The 17,453-nt window shown below is 48.3% G+C and overlaps 1 protein-coding gene across 7 annotated transcripts in view; it reads left to right on the plus strand.

The window, feature by feature from the left end:
* MGMT (O-6-methylguanine-DNA methyltransferase) overlaps positions 1-17,453 on the plus strand; it is a 272,074-nt gene that overhangs the window by 43,311 nt on the left and 211,310 nt on the right. For 2 of the 7 annotated variants that reach the window (XM_088842437.1, XM_088842433.1), the window contains exon 2: positions 11,890-12,026. In XM_088842437.1, coding sequence (XP_088698563.1) covers positions 11,902-12,026 — 125 coding nt within the window. In that variant the 5' untranslated portion in view covers positions 11,890-11,901. Of the gene's footprint in view, positions 1-10,017; positions 10,357-11,889; positions 12,027-14,349; positions 14,438-17,453 lie in introns of those variants that run through there. The other 5 variants (XM_088842432.1, XM_088842435.1, XM_088842434.1 and 2 more) reach the window with 5 other exon arrangements.

A 17,453-nucleotide genomic window follows, 5' to 3' on the forward strand; every position in this document is an offset into this window, starting at 1 on the left:
GGTCTCCAAATAGCCATGAAAAATCAATTTTTTTCTGCCACCAATTAATGTCAGCCACTCTGTGGCTTTAGGTGACTGCCATGATGATTCAGGGAGCTGGGCCTGCCAGGCCTCCAGGCTGGGGTCGCGGGCTTGTGCTTCATGGGAGTGGAAAGCAGGGCGGGCTGGCTGCTTAACCCCTTCTGTGTCCCAAGCTTGGCCTGTGTTGCTATCCCCCTAAAAGCATGTGGGCTTGGTTCTACCTGCGGCTGGAGGACTCCGTTAAGGAAGTCAGGTTTCCCACTACGTGAGCAGGCCCCTTGTGGCTCTTGGGAAATATTCAAAGAACTGGCTTGTCACAGCCTCCACAGGACCCTGTAGCCTAGTTATCAACTCACACATGTGTGGGTTTGGCACATTGGAAACTGATGGTGGGCTTTGAATGGAGGGTTTCCACCCTGTCCTCCCACAGGGCTCCCAAGGCCTCCACTTGGCTGCTTCCAGAAGAAGAGCCTGCAGATCACTATTTCCAGGACAAGCCCCTGTTTTCCTCAGCTGTAAAGCTGGTGCTTAAGGAGTAATGATTGTTAGGTGGTACAACTTTTCCTCCTCTTTCTGGCTTGGAAACTGGCATGGCCCGCTGTTACTGGAGCAGAGTCTGTTATGAACGTGTTATAACCCTGGGGGGTGGTTACAGCATCCCAGACACTGCACTCCCCTCCCCTGCTCAGGAGGCTCTTGGGTCCTTGGTGCTTCCGTTTGTCTCCCGCTCCTGTGCCCACGGGAGCTGCTGCCCTGGGCTCCCTCTGACATGGTCCTTGCCCTCCCGTGTCTGTGGCCTCCCGAGCTCCTAGACACCCCGTGCTTCCTCTGGCTCCAGGGCCTTAGCATGGCAGACCTGCCTGCCAGCACTGCTCCCTCCTTCACCCCTTCCTCAGAAAACGTGACTTGCCTTTTTGTGAAGGCACCTCTTCCAGGAAGCTTCTGGCTCTCAGACCCCAGCCTGTCATTAATTCTTGAGTTCTCCTTCTGAGTCCTCACAGCAAGTATACTTGACTGATTTGGATAATTAGCTCATTTATTCAACAGCTATTTACTGAATACCTATGATGCATTCTTGATGAAAATGAGAGGAGAATGAAAAAGTTGGTTTAAAGCTCAACATTCAGAAAACTAAGATCATGGCATCTGGTCCCATCACTTCTTGGGAAATAGATGGGGACACAGTGGAAACAGTGTCAGACTTTATATTTTGGGGCTCCAAAATCACTGCGGATGCTGATTGCAGCCATGAGATTAAAAGACGCTTATTTCTTGGAAGGAAAGTGATGACCAACCTAGACAGTATATTAAAAAGCAGAGACATTACTTTGCCAACAAAGGTCCGTCTAGTCAAGGCTATGGTTTTTCTCATGGTCATGTATGGATGTGAGAGTTGGACTGTGAAGAAAGCTGAGTGCCGAAGAATTGATGCTTTTAAACTGTGGTGCTGGAGAAGACTCTTGAGAGTCCCTTGGACTGCAAGGAGATCCAACCAGTCCATTCTAAAGGAGATCAATCCTGGGTGTTCATTGGAAGGACTGATGCTAGAGCTGAAACTGCAATACTTTGGCCACCTCATGCGACGAGTTGACTCACTGGAAAAGAGTCTGATGCTGGGAGGGATTGGGGGCAGGAGGAGAAGGGGGCGACCGAGAATGAGATGGCTGGATGGCATCACTGACTCGATGGACATGAGTCTGAGTGAATTCCGGGAGTTGGTGATGGACAGGGAGGCCTGGCGTGCTGTGGTTCATGGGGTCACAAAGAGTCGGACACGACTGAGCTACTGAACTGAACTGATGATGCATTCTAAGTGTTAGTATACAGCATCAGCTTGCCTGGTGGCTCAGATGGTTAGGAATGTGCCTGTGACGTGGGAAATCCAAGGTTCAATCCCTGGGTTGGGAAGATCCCCTGGAGAAGGAAATGGCAATCCACTCCAGTATTCTTGCCTGGAGAATTCCATGGACAGAGGAGCCTGGAGGGTTACAGTCCATAGAGTCGCAAAGAGTTGGCTATGAATGAGAGACTACACTTTCACTTTTCAAGTTGAAGGAAACAGGACATCCTCACAACCTTGGCTTGAAACAAACAGGACTTTCTTTTTCTCACACAAGTAGAAGTCTCGCCACAGACTGGTTTTAGGGGCTAACTGTCAGGGCCAGAGGCTCTCTAGTCTCTTGCCTTTGCTTCATGTTTACTCGATGGCTGCCACAGCTCCAGGCATCACATCTGCAATGTCAAGAAAGGGAGAAAGGGGAGGAGATGGTGCTGGCTACATAAAAATTTTAAAGTTAAAACAAGACCCCTCAGCAGACTTCTCCTTATTCATTGGCCAGAGTTGTCATATAACATTTGCTACCTGTATTGGAGCTTACATTCTAGTGGAGGCAACACATGGCAAATAAAATAAGTCTAGTATAATTTCATATGACACGTGCTATGAAGGAAAAGAATGGGAAAGGGTGGATAAAGGAGATGGACTGTTTTAGGAAGATTTCTCTGAGACAGTGACCTTTGAGCAGGGTTGTGAACTAAGTGACAGAGGCCACTGTGCCAGAAGGTGAAGGGAAAGCATCTCAAGAAGCGTGAGTGGCAGGTGCAAAGGTCCTGAGGCAAGAGCCATGTCTGTGTGTGCAAGGAGCAGGAGAAGTAGAGTGAATTGGGCTCACCAGTCGGATATGAGGGCAGGCAAGCAGGAAGGGCCCCAAGCTGTTGGGGGGCTGTTTAGGCCCCATGTGTAGGAACTAGTGATGGGAAAGAAGGAAATGTGATTTCTTTCTTGGATCTTTATTTTATTCAACTATCTTTTTTTTTTTTTTAAGGTTTAGTTGTTTATGGCTCTGCTGGGTCTTCATTGCCGTGCATAGGCTTTCTCTGGTTGTGGCGGGTGGGGGTTCCTCTCTCATGGCGGTGGCTTCTCTTGTTGCAGAGTGCAGGCTCTAGGTGTCCAGGCTTCAGGAGTCGTAGAGCCCAGGCTGAATTGTCCCCTGGACCAGGGATCAAACTGGTGTCCCGTGCGTTGCAAGGCAGGTTCTTAACCACTGGACTACCAGGGAAGGACTCCCCCCCCCATTTTTTTTAAGTCAAATAAAATTTCATACCCCAGAGTTTTTATTTTACAAAGAAAAGTAGTAACAGTCCTTTGTTTTTTGACTGTGAGATTGAGACAATGATAAATGTAGAATATTTGCTGACATCATCTGTATATTATGTTGAATTTTAATACAGTTTTTATCCTTGTAAAACAGTTTCAAGTTTACTGTAGAAAACTCAGAACATGCAGTTAAGAGATGCAGGTAGTTATTTTAAATCATTCTCAGTTCAGTTCAGCCGCTCAGTTGTGTCCGACTTTTTGCGACCCCATGAATCGCAGCACCACAGGCCTCCCTGTCTATCACCAACTCCCGGAGTACACCCAAACTCATACGCATAGAGTCGGTGATTCCATCCAGCCATCTCATCCTCTGTCGTCCCCTTCTCCTCCTGCCCCCAATCCCTCCCAGCATCAGAGTCTTTTCCAATGAGTCACCTCTTTGCATGAGGTGGCCAAAGTATTGGAGTTTCAGCTTTAGCATCAGTCCTTCCAATGAACACCCAGGACTGATCTCCTCTAGGATGGACTGGTTGGATGTCCTTGCAGTCCAAGGGACTCTCAAGAGTCTTCTCCAGCACCACAGTTCAAAAGCATCAATTCTTCGACGATCAGCTTTCTTCACAGTCCAACTCTCACATCCATACATGACCACTGGAAAAGCCATAGCCTTGACTAGATGGACCTTTGTTGGCAAAGTAACGTTTCTGCTTTTTAATATGCTATCCAGTTTGTTCATCACTTTCCTTCCAAGCAGTAAGCGTCTTTTAATTTCATGGCTGCAATCAGCATCTGCAGTGATTTTGGAGCCCAAAAAAATAAAGTCTGACACTGTTTCCCCATCTATTTGCCATGAAGTGATGGGACCAGATGCCATGATCTTAGTTTTCTGAATGTTGAGCTTTAAGCCAACTTTTTCACTCTCCTCTCATTTTCATCAAGAGGCTTTTAGTTCCTCTTCACTTTCTGCCATAATGGTGGTGTCATCTGCATATCTGAGGTTGTTGATATTTCTCCCGGCAATCTTGATTCCAGCTTGTGCTTCTTCCAGACCAGCATTTCTTGTGATGTACTCTGCATATAATTTAAATAAGCTGGGTGACCATATACAGTCTTTTCCTACTCCTTTTCCTATTTGGAACCAGTCTGTTGTTCCATGTCCACTTCTGACTGTTGCTTCCTGAGCTGCATATAGGTTTCTCAAGAGGCAGGTCAGGTGGTCTGGTATTCCCGTCTCTTTCAGAATTTTCCACAGTTTATTGTGATCCGCACAAAGGCTTTGGCATAGTCAGTGAAGCAGAAATAGATGTTTTTCTGGAACTCTCTTGCTTTTTTGATCCATCAGATGTTGGCAATTTGATCTCTGGTTCTTCTGCCTTTTCTAAAACCAGCTTGAACATCTGGAAGTTCACGGTTCACGTATTGCTGAAGCCTGGCTTGGAGAATTTTAAGCATTATTTTACTAGTGTGTGAGATGAGTGAATTGTGCAATATTTTGAGCATTCTTTGGCGTTGCCTTTCTTAGGGATTGAAATGAAAAATGACCTTTTCCAGTCCTGTGGCCACTGCTGAGTTTTCCGAATTTGCTGGCATATTGAATGCAGCACTTTCACAGCATCATCTTTCAGGATTTGAAATAGCTCCACTGGAATTCCATCACCTCCACTAGCTTTGTGCATAGTAATGCTTTCTAAGACCCACTTGACTTCACATTCCAGGATGTCTGGCTCTAGGTGAATGACCACACCATCGTGATTATCTGCGTCATGAAGATCTTTTTTGTACAGTTCTTCTGTGTATTCTTGCCACCTCTTCTTAATATCTTCTGCTTCTGTTAGGTCCATACCATTTCTGTCCTTTATCGAGCCCATCTTTGCATGAAATGTTCCCTTGGAATCTCTAATTTTCTTAAAGAGATCTCTTGTTTTTCCTATTCTGTTGTTTTCCTCTATTCCTTTGCATTGATCACTGAGGAAGGCTTTCTTATCTCTCCTTGCTATTCTTTGGAACTCTGCATTCAGATGCTTCTATCTTTCCTTTTCTCCTTTGCTTTTCACTTCTCTTCTTTTCACAGCTATTTGTAAGGCCTCCTCAGACAGCCATTTTGCTGTTTTGCATTTCTTTTCAATGGGGATGGTCTTGGTCCCTGTCTCCTGTACAATGTCACGAACCTCCGTCCAGAGTTCATCAGGCATTCTATCAATCAGATCTAGTCCTTTAAATCTATTTCTCACTTCCACTTTATAATCATAAGGGATTTGATTTAGGTCATACCTGAATGGTCTAGTGGTTTTCCCTGCTTTCTTCAATTTAAGTCTGAATTTGGCAATAAGGAGTTCATATTCTGAGCCACAGTCAGCTTCCGGTCTTGTTTTTGCTGAGTGTATAGAGCTACTCCATCTTTGGCTGCAAAGAATATAATCAATCTGATTTCGGTGTTGACCATTTGGTGATGTCTATGTGTAGAGTCTTCTCTTGTGTTGTTGGACGAGGGTGTTTGCTATGACCAGTGCGTTCTCTTGGCAGAACTCTATTAGCCTTTGCCCTGCTTCATTCCGTGTTCCAAGGCCAAATTTGCCTGCCGTTGCTGCTAAGTCACTTTAGTCGTGTCCTACTCTGTGTGACCCCATAGACGGAAGCCCACCAGGCTCCCCCGTCCCTGGGATTCTCCAGGCAAGAACACTGGAGTGGGCTGCCATTTCCTTCTCCAATGTGTGAAAGTGAAAGTGAAGTTGCTCAGTTGTGTCCGACTCTTAGTGACCCCACGGACTACATCCTACCAGGCTCCTCCATCCATGGGATTTTCTAGGCAAGAGTACTGGAGTAGCTTGCCATTGTCTTCTCCGAATTTGCCTGCTACTCCATGTATTTCTTGCCTTCCTACTTTTGCATTACAGTCCCCTATAATGAAAAGGACATCTTTTTTGGGTGTTAGTTCTAAAAGGTCTTGTAGGTCTTCATAGAACCGTTCAACTTCAGCTTCTTCAGCATTAGTGGTCAGGGCATAGACTTGGATTACTGTGATATTGAATGGTTTGCCTTGGAAACGAACAGAGATCATTCTGTCGTTTTTGAGATTGTATCCAAGTGCTGAATTTCGGACTCTCTTGTTGACCATGAGGGCTACTCCATTTCTTCTAAGGGATTCCTGCCCACAGTAGTAGATATAATGGTCATCTGAGTTAAATTCACCCATACGAGTCCATCTTAGTTCGCTGATTCCTAGAATGTCGACGTTCACTCTTGCCATCTCCTGTTTGACCACTTCCAATTTGCCTTGATTCATGGACCTAACATTCCAGGTTCCTTTGCAGTATTGCTCTTTACAGCATCGGACCTTGCTTCTAACACCAGTCACATCTACAACTGGGTATTATTTTTGCTTTGGCTCCACCCCTTCATTCTTTCTGGAGTTATTTCTCCACTGATCTTAAATCGTTCTGCCATATCTATATTGATAGTCTAAAATACACTTTTACTTCAGAGCACTTTTGGACCTAGACAAAAGCTACAAAGATATTTCGGCAGGATTTGCTTTCTGTGAGTAGTTTTCCTCCCCTGGTAGACCACAGTTGTCTCATTCCAGTGGTGAGCACCCGAGCCTGGTGGCTCATGCATAAGGGGCACTCAAGTATTTGTGAAACATTTATTATTAATCCTTATGTACGGCTCATTGTGTAGTCTGCCTTCTCTTTCGCACTGGTTAAGCTCATCATCAGTCCTCAAACCGTCTCCATGGTCTCCGCTACAGCTCCCAACCTCCGTGCCCACCCATTCTTTATACAGCAGCCAAAGGATGTCTTTGAAAAGGTCAGCCTGGTGGATCTGTCCCCAGCGTAAAGCTCTGGGGTGCCTCAGGGACAAAGCGAGACTCGACTCTGACCCACGGAGGTCGCGCGTCTGCCTGAGGTTCTTTCTGCAGCGGCTCGGCCTCCTCCGCAGCCCCTGGCTCTGCTGCTGGGCTCCCCACCCAGCCTGCTTCCCACGTGCGTCTTCTCGCCTGGCCGGCTCCTTGTTGTGATTCCAGTCTCTGTGTAGATGTCATGTTCTCGACCTTCTCACCTGTTCCCCTGCAGCAGGCGGCCCTGCTCCCCTGGGGCAGCCGCCCTCCCTGCCTGACAGCAGCCTGGCCGTGAGTCCTGCCAGGCTGCCAGAAACCTGCTTGGCCCTGGGCTGGGTGCTTGGACCCTGAATGTTGGAGAGTCTGTAGTAAGCAGCATGTTTCCTGGGTCTCGTTCTCTTTGCAGCTTGCTTGTTGGGGTCACGGTCATGGCCTTCTTTAGGCTGGCATTCGTTGATGGGATTCCATCTCCGAGCTGGAGGTGGGTTGGCCTCCGGAGCCTGGGGACGTCGCTGTGGGGGCGTTGGGCAGGCCTGCCGTGTTCCTAGGGCTCAGGATGCCGTCAGCTTCTTTGTGCCACCGTGTGCACGGCAGCCCCGTGTGTGTCTGGCATTGTTGTTCTCCAGACGGCCCCTCCCACCAGCCTGTGTTGAGACGCTCTGGCTCCCTGACGCGTTTGCCTGCTATTGAAACCACGCCCTTCTTGCTGCCCGGTTTCAGCCTCTGAGGGCCCCTCCTGGTATCTATGGCACCCCCGTCTCTCCTGCTGGCTTCCCCCCACCCCTCTGCCAGGCCTGCCAGCTCCACGGGACCTGTCGCACGCCTGCTGTTTCAGCCTGGGCTTCTCTTCAACACACACTCCACGCCAAATGGCCCAGCGCTTCTGTCCTGGGGACACATTATCCATTACATAGTGGGATTCAGTATTCAGCTAATTTTTACTCTTGCTCATGGAAGGACTCTGTGTGGAATGTCCTGGTTGCCTACAGGAAAGGAAGTTGTGCACAGGCTTCTGTGGAGTCTTAAATGCTATTTCTGGCAGAGTTGGTATAAAATATTATAAAAATTGCAGCTTTTCTTTTTCTGGCAAAGTAGCCATTGGTGGGTTATGGTGCATTATCTCTAACAAGCAGGGTGCTGCTAATGGGCTTGAAAGCCCAGAGGCGCACCTGAAAGGACAGCCAGGCTGAGGCCAGAGGGGCTGGGCTGCAGGTACCAGGCCTGAGTCCTCGGGAAGTCCTCACGTTCAGGAACACTGAAGTAGGCTTTGATTTCCATCCTGTTTACCCAGTAAGGAAGTCGAAGGAGCTCATTCCCTCAGACTTCACGTAACTCCATGATCCGCTGCGTGGGTATGACTGGAAGTGACATGCCACTTGTTCAGAACTGAGATTTTGAGCTTGCCAGTTATTCCTGTTAAGAACGAACTGCCCTTTGTCGGCCCTTGGCATGGTTTGTGGCTGGCCCCACGCTCTGTGCAGGCCGGTGGGGCTGGTTCTGAGTGCTGAGGCAGCCGCCTGTGTGCTGTGAGCCGAGCCCCGGGTGGTGTCCGGGGCCAGTGCTGTGTTGCCAGGTGTGTGCTGCTGCAGACCACCAGGGAGCACGGCGGCTTCAGGCTGTGCTTCGGAGTCCTCGTGGTCCCTCAGAGGTGGAGGAGCTGGAGTGTGTGGCTGTTACTCGGTCCAGAGGCAGTCCTTCCAGCTCAGGAAGCTGGCTGGCTGCCCTTTCCCTGCATTCCAGGCCAGTGGCCTCTGAAGTGCAGCCAGTCTGGGCTGTGCTCAAGAACCTGGCATGACTTGGTCCCATGCAAGGCCCTTCTCCCAGAGGAGCGAGGGGCCTGAGCTTGCTCATCCTCGAATCCTTCTTGCCCCTGTGCCCTGAGTCACCTTCATTGTCCTGCCCTGGCTTGCCTTGCACACACGTCTCTCCAACCTTTCCTTGAAGTAAGGGTGAGGGTTGGATGTGTGCCGAGCAGGAGTGGTCCTTTCCAAATGCAGGAGTACCTGGCCCACCCCATTCATGGCTTTTCCCATCTTCTCCAGCTGGGCGCACAGACTGGCCCAGCGAGGCTGGTGAAAACCGTATTACTGGTCCTGTTTCATCGTTGAGGAGACTGAGGCCTGGGAGAGGAGTGGACTCTGCCGTTGGCCCTTTCCCTTGGTTGGCTGCGTGCCGGTCTTGCTTTCTCTGGCAGTGGTGGTCCGCGTCCTTGAGGGGGCAACACTGACAAAGCCCTCCTGGCAGCTGTCCTTCTTCCTGGACACTCAACACAGGTGCCCACGGGCCTGGGCCCCGTGCCAGCTCTGAGCTCCTGCTTGGGCCTTGAGTCCTGGGACACGTGCGGGGGAGCCCAGGCGGTAGGGCACCGGCAGTGGCCGCAGCATCCTGTTCCCAGCGGGCGGTGGGGCCTGCGCGTGCCTGCAGCCCCGGGCGCTCCTGCAGCTGTGTCCTGAGGACGGTCTGTGGTTGGACGGTGCCAGTCTTGGTTCCCACGGTTTTTTGAGCTTCTTCCCTGAACGTCTGTGAGCCTCTCAGTAAGTTGCTTTTGTGCTTAAATTAGCCAGTGCCGGTTTCTCATGCCTGTAAGCAGGAGTCCTGCCTGCAGAACAGCCTGATGGAGGCCAGTGCTTCTGAGCGAGACTGGGCAGGGGGCAGGGGGCAGTGAACAATTGGCAAGTCCTTACTTGGTAGAGAAACAAGGCCGCTTTCTTCTTATCCTGCTTACACGCCCTTGGGCCTTGGGAGTGATGCTGGCGCCCTGTGGGGCTTGGGGAACGCTGCTTGACCTCTTCAAGGCATGGCTCGTTCTTCTGTCCTGGGCTCTTGGGAGGCGGAGGCGGCGATCTGCGTGGCCTTCTCTCCCTTGCAGGGAAAGAACAGTTGGCCAGGTGGCATTGTCAGGCTCTCTCGCCCCGTGGCTGGTGGTTCCTGCCCCACGTTCTGTGAGCACGTGGTTATGTAACAGCTGAGGTCACTTTCAGCCCTGCGCATGCTCAGCACCCTGTGTAAGCACCACCCAAGACGCCCTCGCGGCTGCATTACGGCTGAGTCTGCTGGGGCGGCCTCGGGAGGAGAGGCTCCAGCGTGTCTGCTGCCGCTGCATCTGCTGGGGCGGCCTCAGGAGGAGAGGCTCCAGCATGTCTGCTGCTGCTGCGGCTGCTGGGTCAGCCTCGAGGGGAGAGGCTCCGGCATGTCTGCTGCCGCTGAGGCTGCTGGGGCGGTCTCGGGAGGAGAGGCTCCAGCATGTCTGCTGCTGCCTTGGCCGCTGTGCCAGTCTGCAGACAGTAACCATGTCTGCAGCTCCTGCGGCTCTTCAAGTTTTCTTCCAGCTTCCCTGCTCTCGCCTGGCCTACCCCGCGTTCAGCGAGCAGTGAGATACAGGAAGACATATTGGGGGCAGGTGGGAGCACAGAGAAGGGAGGAGACCTTGGGGTGAGAGTGGTGGAGGTGTGTTGAGTTTCACGTAAAGCAGACAGCAGGCTGCGTGGTGCAGACTGGACGGCCAGGGAGCGGGCAGTCTCTGGTGTCCACACCCGGAGACTGGAGCCCTTGATGCGTGTGAGGAGTGCCTGTGGCTTAAGGCTGCAGGACAGCCAGTTGGCTTGGCCCCTGGAGCGTGAAGGCAGCCACGGCCAGCAGCCTGCAAGTGGCGAGCATGGGTGTATCCCAATAAAGCTTTATTTAGGTGCTGGGCTGGGTTTGGCCCATGAGCTGTAGTTTGCTGGCTCTGCTGTGGCCCCTTCACGTCATTAGTGTTTTAACTGAAGGGTGGTTGGTGTGGGAAGAGCCCAAGTGTAATGAGGGCCGGGAGCCCTTTCTCAGGGAGGTGAGAGTTGGTGGGGGAGTCCTGGAGGATGCGGTGGAAATGAAAGAGCTGACAGTGAGAGATGAGTGCCTGTGAAGGTGCAGAATGCGTCGTCCAGGGTAAATCTGGGTTTGGGTGAGGGCAGGGTGCTGTGTACAGAACTGGTGCAAGGTTACAGTTTTGGTCAAGTTCATTTGGTGTGTTTGCCAGACACAGAGGTCGAGAGAGCAGGTAAGCAGGCGAGCTCAGAGGGAAGCCTTGCCCCGGGGTTCCGTGTACCCTAGGCCGCTGTGGCTGAGGTTGGAGCTGTGGAGAGAGGCATGTTAGTGGAGGCAGGGCAGGAGTCCCTGCGGGGAGGAATTGGCCCCGCGCCGCTCCGGGCCAGGTGGGTTTCCCTCAGCCCTCTCCTCTGGAGTCGAGAGAGTTTTTTGGTTTTTGTTTTTTTTTTTAAATACAGTTGGCCTGGACCTTGGTTCTGGCTTCTCACTGCTCTTAGTACAGCTTTTCTTTCTTGTAAACCTTTGCTGAGTTGACCACAATTAACATCCCTCAAAATTCACATGGATGATACATCATAGGATAGTTTTGAACACTTTGTTCCTAAATTTGTGTGCTTTCCAGAGCGAAAGAGTTGTGTTCCAGCTTGCATCTACCTGGCCAGCCATCTGTTAGCACAGGGGCCATTGTGTTAAGAATGGAGTTGAATTGCACTGTTTCTGTAAATTTACTCCATAATGCTCTATTGTTAAATGTACTTTATTCAAAATATCAAATGTTTTGTTTTCAGTTGTCATTGAGAAAGTTGTTGGTAATTGTTTTAAATAGTTTTAGGGACTATTTAAGAGCTTTAATTTCATCTTTGACTATGCATTGATTAGAGATAAATGAGAAGAAAGGGAAATAGTAATTTAAGGAAATGAAAGGAGAATGTACTGCTGTTCTGTGTAATTACAGTAATTTTCTGTCTCCAAAGTAACTGTTATAAAAATGACACATTATGATTAAATTCAAACAATGGGGAAAAAAGCTTCAGATGTTTTACATCTTATGTGACTGGGGCTTCTGTCCTGCTTTCGAAGTGACCGAACTCTTTCACGTAGGCTTACCTGTAGTAACTGTTCTCTTTAGGTCCTTGGGAGAATGGCCGAGACCTGTGAAGTGAAATACAAAGTGATGGACAGCCCTCTGGGGAAGGTGGAGCTCTCTGGTTGTGAGCAGGGTCTGCATGGGATAAAGCTGCATGGTGGAAAGACCCCAGACACTGGGTGAGTGAACGTTCTGTGTGACAGCCACTACCTGGTGTGTTTAGAGCAACAGTGAGAACATGGTTATTGCTTGTTTGCCGCTGACCACAGGGTAACACGAGCCACATGCTGCAAATCACAGAAACCAGCATCTCGCTGGAAAGGGTAGGGCCATGATTGTTCATTTTCAGCACCTGTGCTTGTTGCCCAGGAACCTTCCACCTCTGAGTAACCATAGCAGCATAACCTGTAATCAGGAGCCCAAGACATGTTAATGTATATGCTTACAGAGGTACCCTGGGCTGTGGGGATCCCTCTGGAAATTTGGTGACAGGGAGCTGCTTGCCGAGTCTTGATTTTTAAATCGGGACCAGCCTTCACTGTTCATCAACTTGCCAGGTGAGTTTTACTCCAGAATCCTGGAATCGCTTAATGGGGAGCCCCACTGGGCCTCCTGGAAACGGTGTCTGACGTTGGCCTTTGTGTGTGGCTGAGGGGAAGGGTGGGAAATCCCCTTTCCAGAGGAAGTTTACCATGTTACTGTTTCTGATGAAACTCACTTCTCCCTTTTCTTGAACGATCTCTGGTATTTTCTCTAATTGTAAAAACATGAAGTTAAAGCACTTTTTAATGTTTTCTTCTGAAGTGTAACGTTCCATTTCCTTCATTCATTGATTGTGAATAGCAGTTGTATTAAAATGGCAGTTCTTGTTATTTCTGACAGAAGAGGGGGGAAAACCACCCACTCCTCTGCGCTGTGTTTGTCTTAACTGGCTAATAAACACAGTGCCAGGAACGTTAGATAAAGAAAATACATAAGAAACATAAAAATTGATTTTAATGGACCCCTGTCAGAGACGGCCATAATGAGCACAAGTGCAGTAATAAATATCAGTTTTCGCCTCCTCTGTCGAGATCTTTCCTGTAGAGCTGCATGTTACAATCAATAGTCTTTTTTAAGACCAAAAATAAGCAAACCTTTGAACTATATGAATACACTCTTCTCTATTTCTATGAGAACCATCTGGCTGTAGTGCTCAGAAAATCACAGGCACCAAATACTTTGTAGAGAAAATGTCATTTTGTCTTTTAGCGTGTTCAGTTGCATAGTAAATCACAGAAATTATGTGTTGAGTTCTTTTTTTTTTTTTTTTTTAAAAAGACACAGTGAATTTGGGGGAGAAAAGATAGGAGGAAAAGCCCCTCTTAAAGTGCCCTAAGTGCCCATTCCAAAGTGTGAGAGCAGGGGAGGACGCGGCTTAGGTCTGCTTCTGCCCTCTGTGCTCGCTGCATCGAATCAGGGTTAGGCTGGGCTGCGGAAAGCAAGCTTCTCCAGAAGGGCTTAGTGAGATGTGGCCCATTTCTCGGGGGAGAAGCATGGGAGGTGGGCAGTCAGCTGGGTCTGCTGGAGGCTGGTCCCTGGATTCCGGCTCCCAGCTTTCCCCTGAGCATCTGCAGGCTGGGCTCTGGGTGCGAGGTGCCACAGCCCGCTCCCAAGCAAGAGGGGAGAGGAGGGCAGGCCCTCCTGTTCCAGAGCAGCCCTGGCTCCTGCCTTACCTCACTGGCCACGCCAGGCTGCATCATGGAGATGCTGGGTGCTGGCTGAAGTTAAGGCTTCTGCGTGGAGGTGATTGGTGTGTGTTTGTGTGTGGGGCAAACCAGGGGTCTGTTACATGTGGTTAATTTCGAGGGAGGGAGAGTTCAGAATTAGAATAGCATAAAGATTATCTCTGTGAATACTCAGAATTAACAATTTTATTTACAAAACCAAGGCAAAAATTGCATAATATTGTAAAATCCATAGATTAAGTCATAAAATGCATTGCGTTTTTGCAGATAGATAAAGCCATGCCACCCCCAACCCAAAGCAAGATATAAAACACTCTAGAAAGTTCCCTCCTGCCCGCTTTCAGTCAGCCCCTCCCATTGGCATCCAGTGTTCTGATTTCTGTCATGTTGAGTTAGTTTTGCCAGGTCTTGAAATTTACATGCGTGGGACCGTACAGTATATACTGTGCTTGCATTTGATTCAGTGACGTTGTCAGAGCTCACCACGTTGCTCTGTGCGTCGGTAAGTAGTTCCCTCTTTTTTCAGAAGAAGCAGTTGTTGTATGAATATTACAGAGCTTGTTTACTCATTCTTGCATTGCTGGACAGCGGAATTGTTCAGTTTGGGGCTACCGTGAATAAAACTGCTAAGAGTATTCTTGTTCAGGCCTCTTTATGGACAGATGTTTTCATTTCTCTTGAGTGGATTCCTAGGTGTGAATTGCATGGTTGGATCGCATGGCAAATGGATGTGTAACCTTCTAAGAAGTTGCCAGCACTTTCTCCAGTCTCCCGTTTTTGCGTTTTCACCGGGAATGCAGACGAGTTTGTGCTGTTGTGCCCTCATGCTTGGTGATGACCGTTCTTAGAGTTCAGTCATCCTGGTGAGTATGAGGTTCTCTTTGTGTTGACCTGCCCTGTCCTGTTGACTGATCTTTGAATACTTACTGTTTCCAGCAAGTATTCATTGTGAGGCAGGTCTCTTGTGTGTTTTTAATTGGTGTTTTCAATTTGTAGTTCTGTTTACAGTTTGGTGATCAGATATTTGTACTGATCATTTTCTCACTTTTGAGGACTTATGTTTTTTATTTTTCTAATAATGTCTTTAATGAATAGAAGTTTTTAATTTAGATTAAGAGCAACTATTTTTTCCTTTCTGTTCAGCATATTTTGTGTCTCTAAGAAATATTTGCCTACTCTGATTTCACATTCTCATTTCTTTGAAAAACATAATTTTAGCTTTTCCTGTTTAGATAGGGATTCCATCATCTCAAATTAACTTGTGAGGGTCTCAGTTTTTTCCACGTTACTTAGTTGTGTCAGCATCATTTGCTGAGGGAGGGGAGTGGGGAACCGTTTCCTTTCTCCAGGGGATTGCCTGGGCGCTTTTGTTGAAATCCAGTCGCGTGGCCGTGCGTGTGTGGGTCTACGTGTCTGGACAGCGTTTTGTTCAGCTGGTCTTTTCATCTGTTCCGTGCCAGTGCTGCACTGACTTGATGCAGCTTTGTGATTAGTCTTTGAGTCTCCAGTCCTTTTTTTTGAAATATTGTCTTGGTTTCTAGGTTTCAATTTCCCATATGACTTTTAGAATCAAGGTGTCAGTTTCTCCAAAAATACCTACTGGGATTTTGATTGGAGTTCATTGAATCTATGTATCAATTTTGGGAGGGATGACATCTTAAATTGAATTTTCCAGTTCATGATTGTGGTTTGTCTCTGCATTTGTTTAGATTCTATTTAATTTTTCTTAGTAATGTTTGGTAGTTTCCAGCTTTAAGATCTTGTGTGTATTTTGTAAAACTTATTTCTAAATACTTTGTTTTTGATGATACTCTAAATCCACTTAATTTTTTTTTTTTTTTTTTGCTTTTAAACTACTGCTGCTGGTGAAAGTGAAGTCACTCAATCATGTCCGACTCTTTGCGACCCCGTGGACGGTAACCTACCAGGCTCTGTGGTCCATGGGCTTTTCCAGGCAAGAATACTGGAGTGGGCTGCCATTTCCTTCTCCAGGGCATCTTCTCAACCCAGGGATCGAACTCGGGTCTCCTGCATTTCAGACAGACGCTTTACCGTCTGAGCCAGTAGGGAAGCCCAGCTACTGCTGGTACATAACACTAAATTCACCTCTTAGCTCCAGGAGTTCTTCTGCCGTTTCCTGAGGCTTTTCTCTGCAGAGAGTCCTGGTGCCTATGAGTGCAGAGTCTTCGCTTCTTCCTTTCTGGCCTTTCTGCCTTCTGTCTCTGTCGTTGCGTTGGCTGGACCCTCCAGTGTGACCGGGCGTGAACTGTATCCTAGTGCACTCCTTACGTGTCCCAGTCGTGGGGGAACAGCAGGGTGGCTGCTGCCTTTTTTGGCCTTCGTAGGTGACCCCTCTCACTCTGAAAATGCTTCCTCAATCTTTTGAGTTTTGTTAAACAGTTTTCGTGGATTTGTCAACATATCATGTTTTTCTTCTTTATTCTTTAAATGTGCAATAAGTTAATTTTAGGAGCCTAAATCAACCTTGAAACTGTGTACCACATCATTTAATTCATGGTATAATCTTTTTTTTCCCTTACATATTACTGGTTTAAATTTGCTATTTTGGGACTTCCCTTGTGGTCCAGTGGTTAAGAATCTGTGGGCCAACTCAGGGGAGACCGGTTCTGTGGTCCAGGAAGATCCCATATGCTGTGGAGCAACTAAGCCTGTGGGCCACAACTACTGAAGCCCATGCGCCTGGAGCCTGAGCCTCCGCGAGACAGGCCCCTCAGTGCGAAGCCCATGTGCCCAACTAGAGAAGAGCCTGCATGTAGCAACAGCAAGCCAGTGCAGCCAAGAATAAATAATTGAAAGATAAATTTGCTGTTTAGGATTTGTGTGTTTTAAGTTCGTGAGGGGTGTTGTGTGTAACTTTTTTTGGTGATGTCTTTGTGAGGTTTGGGCATTTGGGTTTTTCTGTCTACATGAAGTGAGTTAGGAAGCGGCCCCTCCTCTACTCTCCAGAAGAGTCCCGTCACGGAGGTTTTTCCTCAAGTTTGGTGCCCTCTGGGTCAGGAAGGAAGGCTTCTGGTTAGAACTGCTGAGAGAAGGGGGTGTTGCCCTCGCCCACCTCCGGGGGGCTCTCCAACCACGTGGCTTTTTGCAGGTGGAGCCATTTGCACCCTCCAGGGCTGTGTCCTCCAGCTACTGTGGTGGGGGTGGCCAAGGGTGTGTTGAGCAGAGTGTCCTCAGGATGGTGTGCCCCCGTTCTCACCCTCCATCCTGAGTGCTTGTGAGTCCAGCATCGGTTTCCTCTGAGGCCTCACTGAGTTCTTCAATAGGTCAGTTAGAAGTTGGCCCCTGACATCTGTCTGTAGTGGAATTCCTTCTACCCTTCTGTACAAAGTAGGACTCCTGCTGCCTGTATTAGTCCATTTACTTGTACATATGGCTTCATGCAGTGGTCATTGATTTCATTTTTACATAAGATCCATTACTTACCTTTCCTAAGAATATGAATGAGGAATAGCAGTTTGGAAAGTGCTGTAATAGTCCCACTCCTGTAGCTTCCTGCCAGTGTCAAGTTCCCATTAACAACTGTCTCATTTAGACTTTTTGCAAGACCTTGACTGATTGCCCCACACTGTCTTCCTGTGGCAGCAAATCTTTGACCTCATCATTATGCACCAAAATGTCTAAAATAAGGGCAGGAGGATGTATTTGTATTTCTAAAAAGATCTTCACGATGAAGATAATCACAATGGTGTGATCACTCATCTAGAGCCAGACATCCTGGAATGTGAAGTCAAGTGGGCCTTAGAGAGCATCACTACGAACAAAGCTAATGGAGGTGATCAGATTCCAATTGAGCTATTTCAAATCCTGAAAGATGATGCTATGAAAGTCCTGCACTCAATATGCCAGCAAATTTGGAAA

This window comes from Moschus berezovskii, chromosome 12, assembly GCF_049115385.1.
Source record: "Moschus berezovskii isolate FMDL1 chromosome 12, NW_MosBer_1.0, whole genome shotgun sequence".
Lineage (NCBI taxonomy): Eukaryota > Metazoa > Chordata > Mammalia > Artiodactyla > Moschidae > Moschus > Moschus berezovskii.